Source organism: Mustela nigripes, chromosome 1, assembly GCF_022355385.1.
Source record: "Mustela nigripes isolate SB6536 chromosome 1, MUSNIG.SB6536, whole genome shotgun sequence".
Classification (NCBI taxonomy): Eukaryota; Metazoa; Chordata; class Mammalia; order Carnivora; family Mustelidae; genus Mustela; species Mustela nigripes.
This window is the reverse complement of record NC_081557.1, coordinates 100,563,046-100,585,197: the sequence shown is the minus strand read 5'-3', so window position 1 is coordinate 100,585,197 and position 22,152 is coordinate 100,563,046. Positions and strand designations below refer to the sequence as shown.

Genomic DNA, 22,152 nt, shown 5'->3' with positions numbered 1-22,152 from the left:
CTTAATCTCACAAAACAAACTGAGGGTTGCTGGGGGGGTGGGGGGTTTGGGAGAAGGGGGTGGGATTATGGACATTGGGGAGGGTATGTGCTTTGGTGAGTGCTGTGAAGTGTGTAAACCTGGTGATTCACAGACCTGTACCCCTGGGGATAAAAATATATGTTTATAAAAAATAAAAAATTATATAAAAAATAAAAAAATAAAAACTAAAAAAAAAAAAATAATAATAATAATAATAATAAAAGACAGAATGGATAAGCACACAAGGAGAAAATCCACATGAGAGACACATCTAGAAGGCAGCCATTTACAGGCCATAAAGAGAGGCCCCAGAAGAAACCAAACATTGTAATGTTCTGATCTTGGACTTCAACTCTCCTGGACTGTGAGAAACTAGATTTCCGTGGTTTAAGCCACCTAGCCTATGGAACTTTGTTATGGCAGTCCTAGCAAACTAAATATACTACCCTAAAACAAAGCTTTAAAAAATGTGATTAATCAACAAAAAATTGCCAAATAATGAAAAATATCTGGTAAGTCAAAAGAAAATCCACTATCCCAAAGGCCCAGCACTAAAACAAAATATAATACAGAAAACAGTGAAGACATCATTTCTAAAAAATTAATTCCTACTGTCATTCAAAAGGCTGCTACAACTTACACTAAAACATAACAGACTCTCACGAAAAACAAGAGTTCAAGAACAAGAAAAACCTATAAATGAAAACTGTGTGTCTAAACCATGCAGATATATTGAATCCAATTCTAGTTGATTCAACACTAGCCTGGGAATTCACTCTACTTAGGAAAAGATGGTAAGTAGATGTAATAAGAAAAAAAAGACACAAGGACAATTAATTCTATACATTCTAATATGCACATGTGAATATTACCACAAGGAAAGAGCAAAGAAAGAAGCAAGCATTAATAAAATAATGATAGTAATAATAATAATATAAGAAAATTTGTCTAGCTAATTTTCCAGGTATCATCTGGTAGCCTTAGGAGAGGGGAGAAAATGAAGCATATTAAGACTCATACATAAAAAATCCTAATTCCTAGGGTGCCCAGGTGGCTCATAAACTCTTGGTTTCAGCTCAGGTCACAATCTCATGGGTTGTGACATCAAGCCCCAAGCAAGTCTCTGTGCTCATGGTAGAGTCTGCTTGAAAACTCTCTCCTTCAGCCCGCACCCCCCCCATTCATGTGCATGCACTCTCTCACTCTCTCTCTAAAATAAATAAATCTTTACAAAAAAAAAAAACCTAATTCTTGAGTCTCAAAATCCATACATGCACACAAAAAAATTCTTCACAAATATTAAATCAGAGAAGGCAGTAGTAAGCATGAGATGTAAACAGATGGAAGTAGGCAAATAACACATTACCTACGAAGTAAAGGTAAAACTGTTGGGGCACCTAGGTGGCTCAGTCACTTGAGCATCTGACTTTTGATTTCAGCTCAGGGCATGATGTGAGATTCAGATCATGAGATAGAGTTCCATGTCAGAGTCCACATTCAGTACCTACACTTCTCTCTCCCTCTGCCCCTCCCCTCCACTTTTGCCCTCTCCCCCCCCCCCAAAAAAGTAAAACTGTTATCAATTCTTTATCTCTATTACTAAACACTATAAGCTATAAGATAATGGAGTAAAGATTAAATTATGAAAGAAAAAGACAAGGCAATAATTCTATACAGAATTCAATTCACAGTCAAACTATCCTTATCTGGCAAGGACAAAAGAAAGTCATGTTCAAAAATACAAGGAATCAGAAAGCAAACCATTTACTAAGTAGGTGCAGAGGAAATCACTCAAGATCATTAAGCCAAACCATAACGGAAGTAGGGCACAGATGGTTGAAAAAAGGAAGGAACACTAAAAACCAAATGGTAAATGTAATAGTTAAGTCTAAATAATTGTTTTTGTAGCTGAGAATTGTCAAGAGTAAGATGCATTTCTTTAAAATGTACTATAAACTGGAATTAAAATTTCAAATTATTTAATTCAAGGAAGCAAGTAAAAATGTAAACACAGTGGTCCAAAACCTTCGGGATACAGCAAAAGCAGTCTTAAGAAGGAAGTATAGAATAGCAATACAGGCCTACCTGAAAATGCAAGAAAAATCTCAAGTAAACAACCTAAAGGAGCTAGAAAAAATACAACAACAACAACAAAAAAAAAAAAGCAAAAGGAAGAAAATAATAAAGATTAGAGTATAAATAAATGATGTAGAAACAAACAAAACAAAAAAACCCAGAACAGATCAATGAAACCAGGGGCTGGTTCTTTGAAAAAATTAATAAAATTGATAAATCTCTAGCCAAACTTATCAAAAAGAAAAGAGAAAGGATCCAAGTAAATAAAATCACAAATAAGATAGGAGAAATAACAACTAACATCACAGAAATACAATCACAGAAATATATCACAGAAATACAAACAATACAAAATACAAACAATTATGAAAAGCTATATGCCAAAAAACTGGACAACCTGGTAGAAATGGATAAATTCCTAGAAACATAAACTACTAAAACTGAAACAGGAAGAGATAGAAACCTTGAACAGATGGGATAACCAGCAAAGAAACTGAATCAGTAATCAAAAAGATGGCTTCATGAACAATTCTACCAAACATTTAAGGAAAACTTAATACCTATTTTTAAACTATTCAAAAAAAATAGAAATAGAAGAAGAAAAAAAACTTCCAAATTCATTCTATTAGGCCACATTCCAAATACCCAAACCAGATAAAGACATAGCTAAAAAAGAGAATATACAGGCCAATATCCCTGATGAACAGATGCAAAATTCTCAAAAACAAACAAAACAAAACAAAAAACCAACAAACTGAATCCAACCGTACATTTAAAAAAATCATTTCATCAATCAAGTAGAATTTATTCCTGGGTTGCAAGGGTGGTTCAATATTCACAAATCAATCAACAGGATACATCATATTAATAAAAGAAAGGGTAAGAGCCATATGATCATTCCATTAAAGGCAGAAAACGCATAACCAAGTACAACATCCATTCATAAGAAAAACCCTCAACAAAGCAGGATTGGAAGGGACAAACCTCAACATAATAAAGGCCATACATGTAAAACCCACAACTAATATCATCTTACATAGGGAAAACCTTTTCCCTGGCTTTTCCTCTATAGCCAGCAGCAAGAAAAAGATGTTCACTCTCACCACTTTTATTCAACATAATACTGGAACTCTTAGCCACAGCAGTCAGACATCAAAAAGAAATAAAAAGTATCCAAAAATCAGCAAGGAAGAAATAAAAATCTCCCTATTTGCAGAGGACATGATACCATTATCTAGAAAACCAGAAAGACCAAAAGAACAACAAAACTGCTAAAACTGATAAACGAGTTCAGTAAAGTTGCAGGATACAAAATCATTGTGCAGAAATCTGCTGCATTTCTATACACCATTAATGAAGCAGCTGAAAGAGAAATTAAGGAATCAATCCCTTTCACAATAGCACAAAAAGCAATAAGATACCTATGAATAAACCTAACCAAAGAGATGAAAAGACCTGTACTCTATAAACTATAAAACACTAATGAAAGAAATTGAAGACAACACAAAGGAATGGAAAGACATTCCATGTTTATGGATTGGAAGAACACGTACTATTAAAATGTCTATAGTACCCAACACAATTTACACATTAAATGCAATCCCTATCAAAACACCAACAGCATTTTTCACAGAGCTAGAATAAACAATCCTAAAATTTGTATGGAACCACAAAAGATCCCAAACAGCCAAAGAAAACTGGAGGCATCATAATTCTGGACTTCAAATTATATTACAAAGCCGCAGTCATCAAGACAGTATGGTGCTGACACAGAGAGGCATAATAGATCAATGAAACAGAACAGAAAACCCAGAAATGAACCCACAATTATATGGTCAATTAATTTTCAACAAAATGGGAATGAATATCCAATGGGAAAAGAATTCTTTTCAATAAACAGTGTTGAGAAAATTGGAGAGCCACATGAAGAAGAATGAAACTGGACCATCTTCTTACACCATACACAAAAATAAATTCAAAATGGATTAAAGACCTAACACCATAAAAATCCTAGAAGAGACCATAGGCAGTAACTTTTTTGACACTGGCTGTAGTAACTTCTTTCTAGATATCTCTTCTGAGGCAAGGGAAACAAAAGCAAAAACAAACTATTGGGACTACAATCAAAATAAAAAACTTTTGAACAACGAAGGAAACATTCAACAAAACTAAAAGGCAACCTACGGAATGGAAGAAGTTATTTGCAAATGACATATGTGATAAAGAGTTAGTATCTAAAATATATAAAGAACTTATTAAACTCAACACCCAAAAAATGGATAGTCCAATAGGACTATAGGCAGAAGACATGAATAGACATTTTTCCAAAAAAGATATATAGATGGCCAACAGACATATGAAAGATGCTCAATACCACTCACCACCAGGGAAATAAATATGTGTGTGTATCTATATACATATACACACATACATGTGTTGTGTGTATATAGATACACACACATATACATGTGTGTGTGTGTGTGTGTGTGTGTGTGTGTGTAGTGGAATATTACTCGGCCATCAAAAAGAATGAAATCCTGCCATTTACAATGACATGAATGGAGCAAGAGAGTATTATGAAGTGAAACATATCAGTCAAAGACAGACAAATACCATATGATTTCACTCATATGTGGAATTTAAGAATTAAAACAAATGAGTAAAGGAAGGAAAACAGAGATAGAGAGAGGCAAAACAACAAACAGACTCTTAACTACAGAGAATACATCCATGGTGACCAGAGAGGATGTGTGTAGGGGAATGGGGGACACGGGTAATGGGGATGAAGGAGCACACTTCCTGCGATGAGCACCAAGTGATGTATACAAGTGCTGAATCACTCTATTGTAACTTGAAACTAATATTACACTGTATGTTAACTAACTGGAAATTAAAGAAAAAATTTAAAAATATATATATTTTTTAAATTTTTCAAATTATTTCAACACAATGGAAGTTATTATCTTAACCTAGGCAGAGATAATCCCCACATCGGGCTCTCTGCTCAGCAGAGAGCCTGCTTCCCCTCTCTCTCTCTGCCTGCCTCTTTGCCTACTTGTGATCTCTGTCTGTCAAATAAATAAATAAAATCTTAAAAAAAAAAGTAAAAGAAAAAAATCAAATCAACCTCAAAGGATCAAAAAAGTTATTACATTTCTAATGTAAAAATAAAAACAAAAAACAAGAGAGAACCCCTGACTAAACTCTGAATGGAAGAATACTTGCTAAAGATGATAATCTTCATCTGAAATGCACTGACAGCATTTTAAGTGGAAAAACAAGAAAACTAGCTTCCAGTGCTTTTATCAAGGTTCTGAGATTCTATTTCAAGAGGACAAATAAGATCTAATATTATAATACAGAGGGCAAAAAAGCAAAAGTAATCATCATTTGTATATAACTATCTTCCCAGGATGACCCAATGAAAAAATTAAATTTAATGACATGAGTTTAGAAAATTGGCATGTTAGCACCAACAGAAAGCCCAAGAACATAAAGGAAAAAAGATTCAATACACAAATGGAAGAAAATTTTTTTAAACCTTAAGGACCCACGCATAACAACTACACAGAGAAATTTACTGAAAAGCATAAATTAAACTTGAATAGAGAAATATCCAGTATTTTAGGATGAGATGACTCAACATTATAAAGATATTAATCATACCTGATTTACCAATACATTTAGTTAAATTTAAATCAAAATTCCAAAAAAGATCTGTAACTTATGATGAATTCTGGGAAAATGTTTGTTTCTGCTGAGCCTGAACTAAACAAAATGATTCTAGATTTAACAACAAAGAAATATAAGAATGAAAAGCTAATCTTTTAGTGACTAAAAAAAAGACTTACCCTGCCACATAGTAAGTGTTCACTACTTACCTACTATCTGCAAGAGTTACTGAAAACTATAATAATTGTAAGAGTACTACACTAATTCCACAAACAACAGAGAAATCAATGGAACAGATTTGAGAGTAGAAGAACAGACTTATTTTATAACAATAATAAATTTATAATAAATGTGTCATTTCAAATCAGTGGGAAAAGATTAATTTAGTCAATATACTATAACAGTCTTTAGGAAAGTTAGAAGCCTATTCACAACATACACAAATATAAATTCCAGGAAGATTAAAGATATGCAAAAAAATAAAACTGAGCCAGTACTCAAAGTAAATACAGACATACATTATTATGATTTTGGGGTGAAGGAGGTTTTACAATGAACTACAGGAAGAATAATTAGTTATGAAAGGAAAACCTGATGGACTTTGTTAGGTAACAATATCCAAAACTTACCCATAGCAAATACACAAAGGAAAAATGAAAAATGTGGAAGGGAAAACAAAGGAAAAATGAAAAAAAAGGAAAAACCATGAAACTAAGAGAAAAATGTGAAGACTAATTAAAAGATCTTAAAGAAACCAACGTCCCAAAAGAAAAATGGGAAATACTGCCAACAATCAGTTCACTTAAAAATATAAATGGCCATGGGGCGCCTGGGCGGCTCAGTGGGTTAAAGCCGCTGCCTTCGGCTCAGGTCATGATCCCAGGGTCTTGGGATTGAGCCCCGCATCAGGCTCTCTGCTCAACAGGGAGCCTGCTTCCCCCCCTCTCTCTCTGCCTGCCTCTCTGCCTACTTGTGATCTCTGTCAAATAAATAAATAAAATCTTAAAATAAATAAATAAATATATATATATATATATAAATGGCCAAAAATATATGAAAAAATACCAATTCACTGGAAAACAAATGTATAAAAAGCAATGAAAAAAATCTGTTTTTCAAACACGGTAGCAGACTGTAAGGAAAGATAATCCTACTGTTGAAAACCATGTGATAGAAAAGTCATTGTAATGAAAATATAACTTGTTAATCTTTCTGTGGAGAAATTCAGCAATATATATTTCACTTCAAGTGTCTATATCCTTTAACAATTTTGTTTTTAGTAATTCATCTTAAGAAAAACATCTTAAGAAAAACGGGCGTCTCTGGGGGAGCTGGTTCTAAAGTGTCATGTAAAATATCATGGTTCCATTGTTTTAAAAGTGTGTGCATGTATGTGTGGGTGTGTGTATATATATTTAAATATATGTTGTAAAACATATATTTTTATATATTAAATATATATGTTACAAAATATATATTTAAAAATATATTTTTAATAAACCTGTTATATTGGAAAACTCTGGATATTGGAAAACTCTGGAATATAACATCTCTGGAATAAACCAAAACTCTAAAATATATCAAAATTCCAACACTGGTTATCTCAAGAGGTATGCCACAGAGGATTTCCTGCATTATTTAAATTTTCTCACAATGAGAAAATGTTATTTTTACATTAAACACACACACTTAAATTGTACATACTTAAGTTTTATATTTATCATGTCAATAAAAATATGCTACAAAAGTTTATATGATTAAAAAAAGGTAGAAGATGGCTTCAGCAGATGAAAGAAATTTAACATCCATTTAATTCAAAAGAGCACAAATCACTGACAGAGTTAAAGACACTTACGTCTCATTGAAGTGTAAATATAATACCTATCTCATTGATACCAGTACTCACCCCGTATCTTTCAGCCACAACATCTTCAAAATTTCTATTCTGCTTCTCAGCTTGTTCCTTCATTCTTTGGTAAGACTTCCTGAGCCAGCTTAGTCCACCATCTTCTACTACTGAAACTAAATCCCAATATTAAATGTCAGTCATACTTTTCATGTGGTTATAACAGAATCAATATCTATTGCTTCTATAATAATTTCTAAAATATAAATTAGATATTTTTCCCAGAACATATAAGAATCATAAGGGCATTTAAAATTCAACATATTAAAAAAGTAAAATAAAATAAAATTCAACATATTATTTATTGTTTTTGTTTTTTTAAAAAGATTTATTTGAGAGAGAGGACAAACAGGAGGGACAGAGAAAGAGGGAGGAGAGAATCTCAAGCAGCCTCCATGCTAAGCACAGAGCCCAATGCAGGGCTCCATCTCACGATCCTGAGATCAAAACCTGAGCCAAAACCAAGAACTGGATGCTTAATTGACTGCACTGCCCAGGTGCAGTGCCCTCAACTTATTATGTATAAACCTATTATGCAAGGTACAGATTTTAAGGACTGAGGAAGGCAAAACTGAAGCTATCCTCAAAAAAACTGCAATCTAGGAGTTGGAGTGTAAGAATATGTAAGTAGTAACAATAAGGATAATATGTAACAAAAAAAATTTTTTTAAGTGTAAGTAATGATAGAAAAAATGAAAGCAATGAATTATTTCTAAATGGGAGGTCAGGGAACAATTTACAGATCAGGCTTAAAACAATGACTGGGACTTCTATAAACAAAGATAAGACTAGGCAGGGCATTCCCAGAAATAAAGAATAAAAGTACACACATAGCAGGGAAAAAGCTACCTCAGATACAGCACGAAGAACAAATAAGGAAGTTACAGATGGTAATACTGAAATGTGTATCAAAACAATCTGAGGGTTTTGAAGAGGCGGGGGGTGGGCAGTGAGAGGTCGGGGGAACCAGGTGGTGGGTACTAGAGAGGGCGGATTGCATGGAGCACTGAGTGTGGTGCAAAACCAATGAATACTGTTACGCTGAAAAGAAATTAAAAAAAAAAAAAAACAAATTATTCTATGCAGTCATGATCCCCAACTATGAAAATCTGAATGCCTTCAACAAACTTTATTAAGCGCTTGTATTTCCATCTACACACATCACGTTTTCGATATGCATAAAGAAATCTAATCAGTTACTTAAGTCAAAACTTTGTTCCTGATTTTCCCTGTACAAAAATAGGATTGCTTTTTGGGCGCCTGGGTGGCTCAGTGGTTAAAGCCTCTGCCTTAGGCTCAGGTCATGATCTCAGAGTCCAGGGATCGAGTACCGCATCGGGCTGTCTGCTCAGCAGGGAGCCTGCCTCCTCCTCCTGTCTCTCTCTGCCTGCCTCTCTGCCTACTTGTGATCTCTATCAAATAAATAAAAAAAATATATCTTAAAAAAAAAATAGGATTGCTTTGGATCACTCCAGTTCTAAAATCAACAAAAACACACACAGACCACAAAAGACATGTGTAAGAATCTTCATAGTGGAAAAGTCTGCAGTAACACCAGCTTAGAAAAGCTTAGGTGTTCACCATCAGTAAAACGGATATATAGCATGAATTATGATATATTCCTAAAACAGGCTATTATACAGCAATGAAAATCAATGACTGCACCTATACATAACAACATGGATGCATCTGAAAATGTGACCAGAAGCAGCAGGAACCAAAAAGGGAGCAGAGAGTACTTACTATCTGATTCCAGGAAAAACTGTCTCTGGTGCTAGAAACCAGAATAGTGGTCAGCCTTCTGACAAGAGCACAGTTGACTAGAAGGGTCACAGGGAGCTTTTTGAGACGCTAATAACACTGTGTTTCTTAAAAAGTATGCTGATGATACAGATATTCACTTTGGGAAAATGATCAGTCTGTACAGTGAATGATTTCTACACTTTTTTGCATGTGTTACATTTTAATAAAAAGTTTAAAGAAAAAAAAGATTTTCATTCCTCTAATTCCAGTCTCACTCAAATCTCAAAAATTTGTCTATGCTAAGCATTCAGAATCTTCTAAGATAATGGGTCTTTCTTTAGGTCTAAAATACTTTGTACTTCAAAACCTAGATCCCGGGGCACCTGGGTGGCTCAGTGGGTTAAGCTGCTGCCTTCGGCTCAGGTCATGATCTCAGGGTCCTGGGATCGAGTCCCGCATCGGGCTCTCTGCTCAGCAGGGAGCCTGCTTCCTTCTCTCTCTCTCTCTGCCTGCCTCTCAGTGTATTTGTGATTTCTCTCTGTCAAATAAATAAATAAAATCTTTAAAAAAAAAACAAAAACAAAACAAAACAAAAAAAAAAAACCTAGATCTCTAGGGGCGCCTGGGTGGCTCAGTAAAGCCTCTGCCTTCAGCTCAGGTCATGGTCTCAGGGTCCTGGGATCTAGCTCCACATTGGGCTTTCTGCTCAGCAGGGAGCCCTGCTTCCTCCTCTCTCTCTGCCCACTTGTGATCTCTGTCAAATAAATAAGTGAAATCTTTAAAAAAAAAAAAAAAAAACCCTAGATCTCTAGTTAACTCAATGATTCACTTTTCTTTCAAGTTTATTTTGCTCTTGCTATCTTTTTATTTTATCTAGTCTTTGAGTTCAAATTTAACAAGGCAATTAGTGAAGGAAGCTAGTCTAAATCCTCAATTTATACAAAGAGAAGCCCACTGTCACTAATACCTATGTTAATGTCCCAGCTACATAAGTTCGGAGTTATCTAGAAACTGTTAAGATACTGATGGGCAGAGTGAAGATTTCCTGCACAATCACCAAAATATTAACACAGTTCAGAGAAAAATCACCAATATATTAACATAGTTCAGAGAAAAAAAAATCTCAGAGAAATAGGAAGACTTTTACTCTTATGTTAACATTTATCAAGGAAATCAAACAATAAAAATATTCAGTGAATTCAATTATGAGTAAAATTCACAGTCTTTGGAACATATTTTTAGTTGATTATATGTTCTATTTCAATAGTCTTATTAATCTTATCATTAGAGATACAATAATAAAATATTTTTAACAGGAAAATCATCAGATATTTTAAAAGCTAATAAAATACAATTTACAGCACCATTCACCATGAAATTCACTCTAACAAATATTTAGCAAATATTTACTATGAATATGAAAACGTGCTGAATATAAAAGGAAGTAAAAACATGAATAAAACATAGTCCAGTGCACATGGTGCCGCTATGCCAGGCTCCGGGACCAGCTGCATTTGCGGTTTGGGAAGCTCCCTTTCTAGCACTTACAACCACCTTTGATTCTGTACATCCCGTGGGATTCCCACTGGTCTCCACTGGTATTCTACCCGGGCTGCCCTGACTGCCTCCAGAGGTCACTTCTGCCTTTCCGTGGCAAAATGATGTGCTAACTCTAAAAAACCAAAGCCACAGTAAACACATGTGGGATGGATAGTCATTGTCTCTCAGGAAAGGTTGCAGAGCCAAAGGAAAAGATCAGGTTGATGCTTACTTGCTGAAATTCACAAAGGAAGATTCTGAAGGGTAGAAAACAGATCGAGAAGCAAAGCTTCTGAAGCAGGGTCCAGCCCTACTGCCAGCTGCAACAGCAGTGGCCATGTCCTCGGTCCTCAAGTGAGATCACCTTCAGGAATGGATGGGAGATGGCATTTACTCATTTACTCTACCTCTGGGCTGATTTTCTAAACGACCTGGGAAGCTATTTCCAGACAACGTGAAACTAAGGAGCCTTCTGTCCAGGTTTTAGAGCTATTTGCCTCAAAACCCTGTTGTAGTTTGTCAATTTCATAAGCACTTATTTCTGAAAACATCTTTTACTGTAAATTTAGGTTAAGAGGCAATATCCCGTGAATGCTCTGATATTAAGACGCATGGCTGTTATGAAAATACAAGAGCATTTAATGTTGCCTACTATTATTGCCACATGGAGCAAGTGTTAGGCAAAGACTGAGCAACAATCCTTTTCTTACATAAAATACAGGTGCATACATATTCTGTAGACAATATTCAGAAACTGAATGGGATCGCCTACCATTTATCTTTCTTTTTTCATTTCTAAATTGGGCTTAACCAGGTAATAATGAAAGGATGATAAAACATCAAACATTCATCAAAATGCTGGTTTTTCATATTTTGCTTTACCCCATACTTTCGTTCAGTAGCTTATCATATTATTTACTTAATAAAGGTATTGTACTAGCTGCTGGGGATAAAAGGTAAGCAGCAACAGCCACTCTCTACCTGCCCAGAGCATATCATCTCATTAGAGATAGGCGTTTCAATAACCATGGAAATAAATGTGCAATCACTACTGGAAGCCAAGGGACAGAGCTACCAGCACATGCAGCAGCTCACAACCCTGGTCTGGGGGTCAGAAAAGGCCCCTCCGAGGAAGCTCATTCTGAAAGACAAGTAGGAGTTAGCTAGGTAATGGAGGGGAACCTGTGCAAAGGCCCTGTGAGCCCTGTAAACAAAGGCCTGCAAGAAGAGCACCAGCGGCCAGAGATCAGAGCGGCCAGGGCTGCCTGGCCTCCTGAAGGCTATTTGTTTTTATCCCAAGAACCATGGGATGCCGTTGAAGAATTTTAGAGGAGGAGGCCTCTGACAGCACTGGTCTTACTTTCTGAGAACCTCATTATGGTTGTCTTGTGGAGGATGGGTTAGAGGGGTAGCAAGCAGACTGCAGAGGGGCTGGAAAGGGCAGAATCAAGAGATGACATGGCCCAGGGTGGTATGCAGAAAAGGGGATTGGTTCTGATGCGGCTACAGACGTTTTCTGTTCTTTTCATTCTTTCCATTTAATGCTGCATAAAGGACATTTCCCATTAAAACTATTTTAAGCAAGAAAATTCTGATTTGCTTTACACTTTTGAGTTTCAAAATCTGCTTCCATAAGCAAGGGTGAGACCTCTGGTAGCAAAGAGTAACAGAAAAACTCTTATTCTCTATCTCTAAAGAATCAGGCTTAATAAGCTAATACTATATTGAACCATCCTGGGGTTTTTAGTCGGGGTATGTCCTTATGCAGCTATTTTCCTTAACCTCTGGATGTGCCAATTTGGCAGAAAATTAAATGCTTGAACTTGACATCAAATTAAGCTGGCTGGCTTTAAATAGATTTTTTCAAATACAAATTACATGCTCACTCTGGAAAAAAATCTGACATAGATGTATGAGAAAATAAAGGGTGAAAGTACACTTTGCTTTGCATCTTTGAGAGGCACAGAAGAGTATGCTGGGAAGGAAGCAGGCTCTGGAGCCAAACTCTTTGGATTCAAATGCTGGTTTGGATACTTGCTAACCATGAACTTGAAGAATTTACTTCAACTCTTCTTGTAAAATAGAAAAAAAAAAAAAATAGAGCTAGAACTCTTAACTCCAGAGAACACACCAATGAAGGCCAGAAGGAGGGTGCGGGGGGGGGGGGGGGAGGAGGGAGGAGGGACCTGCCGCGGCGAGCACCGGGCGCTGTGTGGAAGTGTTGAATCACTAACTTGTACACCTTTAACTGAGACTACACTATGTTAACTAACTGGAATGTAAATAAAAATGTTTAAAAAATCAAGTAAACAACTCAGAGAGGTCAAGCAACTTTCCCAAAATCACAAAGCTACTAAGTGGAAATGCCAAAAATACTAAGCCCAAGTAGCCTAAATCCAAATTCTGAGTCCTTAACACTACCACTATGTCACCTCTCCAGAGCTCCTTCATACTCAAGTGGTACCACTGTCAGGGGCCTAACCAGCTCAGCCCTACCACAGGTCCACACAGAATGACTACACTATCCACATATGCAGTCCAGCCTGCAGATCATTTAAAACTTAATGTCAACTCTGGGATCTAAACCTCTGACAGACGGGCTCTGTCATTCTTCCTCCTTCTAAATAAGAGTAATAATGGGAAAGGGAAGTGGTGAAGGGGAAAAGAAAAAAGGCTCTCTAAAAGCTTTTTATTAGATCATTTTTCTTGTCAGATCTGAGATGATGCTGTTTCACCCAGTTGAAAGATACTACCTATAGTACAACACTGAGTCTTCCACATTCAAGAAGCCAAGAATCTACTGGCTGCAAACACCCAAAGGTTCAGCTGGTCAATTCTAAGTGTTCCCCACAGATTAATTTGCTAACTGTCCTCTGACAACAATGGTAGCAAAACCCTGGATCAAAAAATCAGGTCAACATAGTAATGGTTCAGTGAGCTACCCTACTGCCCTAAACTTATGCTTTCAAATTACCAAAAAAAAAGTATCTCAAAGAGATTCTTGCGTGACTACAGTTACTATGTTACAACCCAGCAGAGACATTTCTATCTATGCTGAAAGGCAATAAAGAAAATGCTGCAATTACTAAGAGCACCCAAAACTGCTAAAGAAAAATTATAAACAAACTTATAGGGTGGCTTTAGAAACATCTCCACATCTTTTTGTGTAAGACACAAAAAGAATATCTATGAATGGCCAAAATAAAAATAAAGAATACAGGGGCGCCTGGGTGGCTCAGTGGTTTAAGCCGCTGCCTTCGGCTCAGGTCATGATCTCGGGGTCCTGGGATCGAGTCCCACATCGGGCTCTCTGCTCGGCGGGGAGCCTGCTTCTCTCTCTCTCTCTCTCTCTCTATCTCTGCCAGCCTCTCTACCTACCTGTAATCTCTCTCTGTCAAATAAATAAATAAAATCTTTAAAAAAAAAAAAATAAAAAAATAAAGAATACAACAAAAAGCATGAGAATCTTCTGATAAACCACTGAAAGGAAAAGACAGCCCCATACTGGACACCGCTACTATCTCTGCACCAAGTTAGCTATAGTTAAATAAACTCTTCACGGACTCGTCATTGAGACATGTAACTAGCATAGCATATAAATATTTTTTAAATTATGGCATCAAGTGTGATTATGTGACACTTAAGTATTTTATCTCCATCTGCTGGAATAACACCATCCTAAAGTAAATAACAAATTCTATGAATGCTGGCAAAGTAGGAGTTTCTGAAGATATGAAATCACATGTTAAATATTTATGCATTATTTTCATTAAATCTCAGACTTATGATTTTTCACATTTTGTTACAGAATTTGTAACAAACCAAAGCATTATTATATTCTCACAGAATCATACTTTGTATTAATCCATCCAAAACAGAAACTCAAATATGGAAGCATTATCAAGCACAAAATATATACAGTTAATCAATTTGTTCCCAAACATATATAGTTAAAATAATCCACCCAGGTACTAAATTTAAATAAGGCCTCAAAAGACTGCACAAATTTTATCTGCGTCATCATTATGTTATCTGAACCTTTAGTAATAATCCATAGACACTCATAACATGAAACCGTATGGATTCCATATCAGATAATCAATAGACTTATAGTTGTTTGGCAAATACAGAAACAAACACAGAGAATTCTGGACATAATCAAAACTACAGCACCAAGCAGAAATCATTAATATTTGAATAACCAAATCTTGCCAGTCTACTAACTTTGGTCATTTCCTGAGGAATACCAAGTTATAAGACATGCTTATGTGGCTGCAACCAAAATCCGGAGATACCTTTGGTAATTGATGACATCTTACAGTCTTCTGGGGGAAGACCTGTCCCGCCATCTTTCCAGTATGGATTCAATTCTCTCTCCAGCAGTTTGGACTAGAAAAAAACATTTTCAGAGATCACAATTTTTTAAAAGTAAGCTCACCATAAAATCTGCTAATAAATAATACATCTGAGACTCAGTTAACAATTGTAACCTTGGACAAATATTTTAAACACTCCTAAGAGAGGCTGTTCTGCAACTTGAAAAAAATAATATCTCAATTAACATTGATGCCTACTATGAGCCAGAAATGCTCTCGATGCAGAAGATCTAATGAACAGTCAATATGCCTAACTCAGATCTTGCTAGTTTATGAAATAGTGAGGAACAGGGACAACAAACAAGTAACTGACAAGGGCTCAGAGGAGGAAGTGTGGAGTGCTAAAGCCACACACAATTTAACCCCCTCTCACGCTGACAGATCAGGGACCTCCTAGAGGAAGTAACACGTGCAGCCTTGGACCTAAAGAGGAGCAGGAGTCAGCCAAATTCTCTTTTGTGAGGGAAGAAGGCACAGAAATGCTCCAGAGAGAATGAATAACAGCATGTTTGGAAAAACCCAGGAGGAAACAGAAAGCTTTCAAGGAATTTAAGATTATCCAGACTGTCCTAAAACCTAGATGTATGAGTGAGTAGTCATAAGAGATGAGGTTGTAGAATCATCAGGGATGAGGGCCAAGTGCTGCTGGGGTTTCATGCTGGGGCAATGGTAAATCATGAAAGTGACTGGCTCTGAACTACACGAAGAATAAGTGGACTCAGAGTGGAGGAAAGAAATAAGACAAGCAAGATCAGAGGCAGAAATCTGCTCAGACTGAAAGAGCTGATGGCAGCCTTGTCACGAGTCGAGTGCCTCCTGTGTCCCAGGCACTGGGCCAAGCACTGCGGCTCGAAGGTGTAAGCCAGGCGGTCTTCCCATCAGAGGAAAGGCGGTCTGCAGCCAGGAGAAAGACAATGGAGCAAGTCCAAAACAGCTGAGTGCTATGGCAAAGCACACTAGAGAGCCACAGACTGGGGCACCTGCCTTGACCTTAGAAGTCAGAAAATGCTTTTTAAAACTAATACAGCAAATAGATGGAGAAGACTGAAGAGAGTTAAACATTATTTTCTCGTACTATGTATCAACCCTACCACTGGAAACAAAAATGGTGGATAGAAATTTTTTTAAAAAGCTTTTAAAAAATATTCGTGAGCTGACAAAAGAGTACAGAATCTTCAAGGTACAAAATTTAAGTTCAAGGTTAATGTAGAAGATAAGCAAAACCATAAGGATTTGATTTTTAGTTTATACCAAAAACAATTCCATTACCTCCCTTGTTAGACTACCACAAAACCTCCAAGGGTCTATAATCAAGGAATTTCTTCCAGTGGTCTTGTGCAGATACTCAAAGAGATATACTTGACAAGAGTCTAGACAAACTGTGAGATACTATGTGAAAATATACAAAAGTAAAAGAACTGGATGTATAAACAACTACACCAATCAGTAAGAAAAAGACAACCCTAAAAGCAAATCAATAAAGCACATAAGCAATTCATACTTTAAGAAATATGGACCAAAAAAAAAAGAGAAAAGATCTCTCACAGTAATCAGATAAATGCATATAAAAACAATGAAATGCCATTTCTCACTCATTAATTAGCATGACAAAAATTTAAAAGTTTGGTCATACAGATACTAAGTATGGTAAAGAAAAATACACTGTTGGTTGGGGCACCCGGGTAGCTCAGTAGGTTAAGCATCTGCCTTGGCTCAGGTCATGATCTCAGGGTCCTGGGATGGGGCCCCACGTCAGGCTCCACACTCAGCAGGGAGCCTGCTCTCTTTCTTTCTCCTTCTGCCCTTCCTCACCACCCCCCAATAAATAAATAAATAAATCTTAAATAAATAAATAAATCTTAAATAAATAAATAAATCCTAAAAAGAAAGAAAGAAACATACACTGTTGAGGCAGTATAAGCTGTTAAAATCTCTTTGCAAGTATTTCTAAAAGAAGATAGGTGCATATCTTACAACTTAGCAATTCCACTTCTAGATGTGCACTAGGGAGAAGTCCAAACACACGTGAATGAGGAAATGCGCACAAGGACCTTCACTTAGCACTGTTTATAAATAGTGAAAAACAGCAAACAATGCCAATGTCCACAGACTGGCACAAGAAATGGACATGGCATAGTTAGGTGATGAAAGACTACACAGTGATTAAAAGGAATGAACCAGAAATAAACTATATCAATATAAATCAATCTCTAAAACACACTCAGGCCTTCTAGTCAAAATGGTTTATGAAGGTTCTATTCATCACAATCTCCTTGCTCAGGACAAACAGAAAAGATACACAAAATATAAAACATACTAGGGCGCCCGGGTGGCTCAGTGGGTTAAAGCCTCTGCCTTTGGCTCAGGTCGTGATCCCAGGGTTCTGGGATCGAGCCTGCAATGGGCTCTCTGCTCAGCAGGGAGCCTGCTTCCCTTCCTTTCTCTCTACCTGCCTCTCTGCCTACTTGTCATCTCTCTGCCAAAAAAAAAAAAAAATTTTTTTTAAATATATATATAAAACATACTTCAGTTCAGAACAAGATAAACATCTTTGTGGACAGAACAGAACAGAAATGCAAAATGGTAAAGTGACCTGAAACCACAGGCTTTACTGGGCTCTATATGAGAGCAGAAAATAACAGCCCTTAGTTCAACTGCTGTAAGATGATCAACACTACCAGCGCCCCAGTGAAACAGGAATGGGGCCAGATCACCACATGAACCCAAAGACTGTAGTGGGGACACGTCCTGAGTGCAAAAGAAGGTTGAGAGACCAATATGCATCTCTATAAACGGTCTACAGACTAAGTCTACAGATACGTGCTATCACCCATAGATTACAGAACAGTGCGGGCAGAAGAGGCCCAGACAACAAAAACACAGCCTTGAGCATGTGTTTACAAACCTTTCTGTGACCTTCAACTAAAGAGAAATTGAATGTGTGTGCTTGCATGTGTGTGTGTGTGTGCGTGCATGCATGTGTGTTTGTGTGTGTGTGTCCAAAGCAAAGGTTTTAGGAAACAAAATGTGGGGTGCCTGGGTGGCTCAGTCAGTTAAGCGGTAGCCTTCAGCTCAGGTCATGATCCCAGGATCCTGGAATCCAGTACTGCATCGGGCTCCTTCCTCAGCAGGCAGCCTGCTTCTCCCTCTCCCTCTGTCTGATGCTACCCCTGCTTGTCTGTCTCTCTCTCTCTCTACCCCCACATCTGTCAAATAAATAAATAAAATCTTTTTAAAATGTACAAAGAAACAAAATGTATCTTTGTTACATGTAATATATGCTGATAACTTATTTATTTTTTTAAAGATTTTATTTACTTATTTGAGAGAGAAAGAGACAACAAGAGAAGGAATACAAGCAGGGGGAGTGGGAGAGGGAGGAACAGGCTTCCTGCTGAGCAGAGAGCCCAACACGGAGCTCGATCCTACGATCCTGGGATCATGGCCTGAGCCAAAAGCAGACACTTCACACGACTAAGCCACCCAGGTGCCCCTGATTTTATATTTTTAAGTGTTGACTGCAATAAATCAATTACATGACCTACATTTTGAAACACACCAGCCTAGAGCACAAAAGAAATGATATCCTGAAAAACCAGAAGAGACATAAAATCAGCACACTTCACACTGAAGCTTCAGTTAAAAACCATCATCAGGGATGCCTGGCTCAGTTGGTTAAGCGGCTGCCTTCGGCTCAGGTCATGATCCCAGTGTCCTGGGATCGAGTCCCACATCGGGCTCCTTGCTCGGCAGGGAGCCTGCTTGTCCCTCTGCCTCTGCCTACCACTTTGTCTGCCTGTGCTCGTGCGCTCTCTCTAACAAATAAATAAATAAAATCTTTAAAAATTAATTAATTAATTAAGAATTAAAAAAATAAAAACCATCATCAGACTTTTTCCCATGATCTTCATTTTATCCCCACCTCCATAACAAGAATCAACATATGATTCTAAGGCAAGGGCCATTATTTCAGTTAAAGAGGAAAAATTTCATAGAGCATATCAAGTTAGGCCTTCAAGGATAAATAAGATGCAGACTTACAAAGAGAAAGGGAATTCCCTTAGAAAGCACCCGATGAACAAAGATGCAGAGACAGGAATTTGCAAAGACATGAGGGAATGTAATTATACTAGTTTGGATGGAGTATGAATTACCCAAGAAAAAGAATCCCAACCAATGTGTTTGGACTCTATTCATGGCAGCATTGGGGTGGGGGGGATGGGGGGGATTAAAGGAGAAGAGTAAATATGGCATCTTTCTTTTCCATGCAAGCTCTGAACAAGTTAAGAAATACAACTAAACCTTAAGGAAATACAAGACAAAAACTAGCTCTGTTGCTAATGAAGACTAATTTGGAAGAGACTTTTTCTTTCAGTAAAAACCAAATGGGCCTATTAACTGAACAGCACAACAAGGCAGACTTCCCCAAGTACAGCCAACCCCTCCTCCCCTCATTCCCCACATGGGCTCTGGAGGGAGCCTGGTCCATAAGCAGGGAGCGCAGGTAAGCCCAGTGCATTCCTTCCAAATTTTCCAAAAGAAGGTTCACTCCATGTCCTCAAGGACAGAATGAGAAAAGAGTGTGACCCAAAATACCCTAGTGGGGCTTCTTCTACCAGAAAGGAAACATCAGAAATGGTTAAGGCAATCCCCTTCCCTTGAATCACAAGGACTTCTAAAGAGAGTAACACCATGATCAGAGCTGTACTTTGAAAAGATTAATCTGCCATTTGTCATAGGATGCTAGGTGAGAAATGAAGAGCTTCCTGAAATTGCCTGCACAAGAGTAAATCAGGGCCTGAATCTTACTAATATCTTACACGATTCTTCATTCCACGGGCCGTCCTCAGCTCCTCACACAGAGGAACTCCACTCCAGTACAGATGAGACGACTGAGGCCCCCAGAGAAGACACACCACTAACAAGGGCACTCCAGCAGGAATGAAGAGGATGATACAAAGGCAAAAGACAAAAACTCCATAGGCAAGTAGATCAATGGATGCCGGCTCCAGTGAATCACAGTTCATATAAGAGTTTGTAAGAAAAGATTATGTTAATTAGAAAACCTGGAATTCAAAGCTGGAAAGGTGGTGAGATAAGAACAAATAATTACTGTTTCTTAGGAAAATGAAGATGGTTTTTATGTAATCGTTTTTCTAAGAATAACTGGTCACTACTTCAATCTATTGAAGGTACTCAAGGTTTTACTCTGTTCTGTGGTTTGACATGGAGAACAGGCCTGACCAGGATACAAACAAAGCATAAGACCACAATCCAGGGTTACCCTAACACGCCAAAATATCAATGCCTACCAATGGCAGGGCAGGATTTCAGAAGCAAACTTGTCTCAGCCTGGGAATCCCAACTTCCAGACCTCACACAGCTCCCCCGCACACTGGTCATCCCCACTAGTGCTCCGTTTACTCTCCCTCTCTTCTCTGAAGGTAAGACTCCAACTGTGTCAGGTCTCAGAGACAAAGATATGTTCCAGAACTTAGTCAAGAATTTAGTCATAATCCCTGCCCTCCAATGCTCCATGTGAACAGCTGCTTAATTAATAAGTCAATCCCATGTACCAAATCTCCATTTTCAGAATTAATATTAAATGGGGGGTGGCAGACAGAAAACAACCCTGCTCACAAGACGCTTACTATGATCACTCTTAACGTTTTTCATTTATTGGTCCCTCTATGGTGTGTTCAAGGTAAACTCTTAAAGATGATCTTCTTGTTCACTAATTTTCTCTTTAGCTGTATTCAATCTGTTGTTTGCTTATTTACTGAGTTTCTCATTCTAATTCCAATTGTGAATTTTTATTTCTATAAGTTCTTGTTGGCTCTTACCCAGATCTGCCTTCATAATAATTTTTTATTGCTTACTCGTATTTCCATACCTCCAGTTACTGTATAAAGCTATTAAATACCCCAACGGATAAAGGCTCCTTGGGTCTGATTCTACTGTTCATTATTTCAGATGACTGCCACGCATGGACTGACTATCCTCATATTTTCATGTATTTTGTGATTCTAGATCATAAGAGTTCTTCTGGGAAACCCGTGATGCCGAAATCGACAATGGGACCTTCCAGACAGCACTGGCGTTCACTCCCACCAAGCACTTCAAAGTACTTGAAAAACTAAGTACTTCAACACAAGAATATTTCAAATGAAGTCTCACCTTGAAGAGTTTCAGACCACACAGGCAGCACAGTTCAAGCCAAAACCCTTGTGAATCCAAGCTGTGAACCAAACTCAATATTCATCCAATTATATGTGCCCTGGATCTGTCAATCTAGTTCAGCATTAAAATGGCTTCCTACAGGAGATGCATCTTTAAGAATTTCTGCCCCATTTCATAGTTGTCCCCACTCATGCTATTAAGTACCGCAAAAGATAATATAATATTTCACAAGTAAAACCGCATTTATATAAATATCTCATTGCTGATTAAAGGCAAATTAGAAGTTAAAGCATTCTCAGTACCTTACCTGTTCCAGGGCTTGGGTTTTCTCTCTCTCTATTTTCCTCATAGCCTCCTTGTCAGCTCTGAGTGACGATGAGCACACAGTTTTAACAGACATAAAATCAACTGTCATCCACTCATCTCTCTTAAAAAAAAAAAAAAAAAAAAAAAGTTACTTCAATCTACATTGATTAGAAGTGAAAAACACTTGGCAACAAGAGCAGGCACACTGGAGGCACATGCACCTGGCTCAAATCCTACATCTGCCTATCCTGATGCAAGTTTTCTAGTCCCTCTGCGCCTTAGTCTCTCTCCTGTAAAACAGAATAAATTCCTCCCTTTTAGGACTGTTTTAAG

The 22,152-nt window shown here is 37.4% G+C and overlaps 1 protein-coding gene across 1 annotated transcript in view; it reads right to left on the bottom strand.

Moving 5' to 3' along the window:
- The window catches only part of CWF19L2 (CWF19 like cell cycle control factor 2), a 140,137-nt gene that overhangs the window by 102,308 nt on the left and 15,677 nt on the right, over positions 1–22,152 (bottom strand). Inside the window, exons 5-7 of the mRNA XM_059418267.1 lie at positions 21,821–21,940; positions 15,253–15,346; positions 7,676–7,791 (exon numbers count right to left, since the gene is read on the bottom strand). Coding sequence (XP_059274250.1) covers positions 7,676–7,791; positions 15,253–15,346; positions 21,821–21,940 — 330 coding nt within the window. The remainder of the gene's footprint in view (positions 1–7,675; positions 7,792–15,252; positions 15,347–21,820; positions 21,941–22,152) is intronic.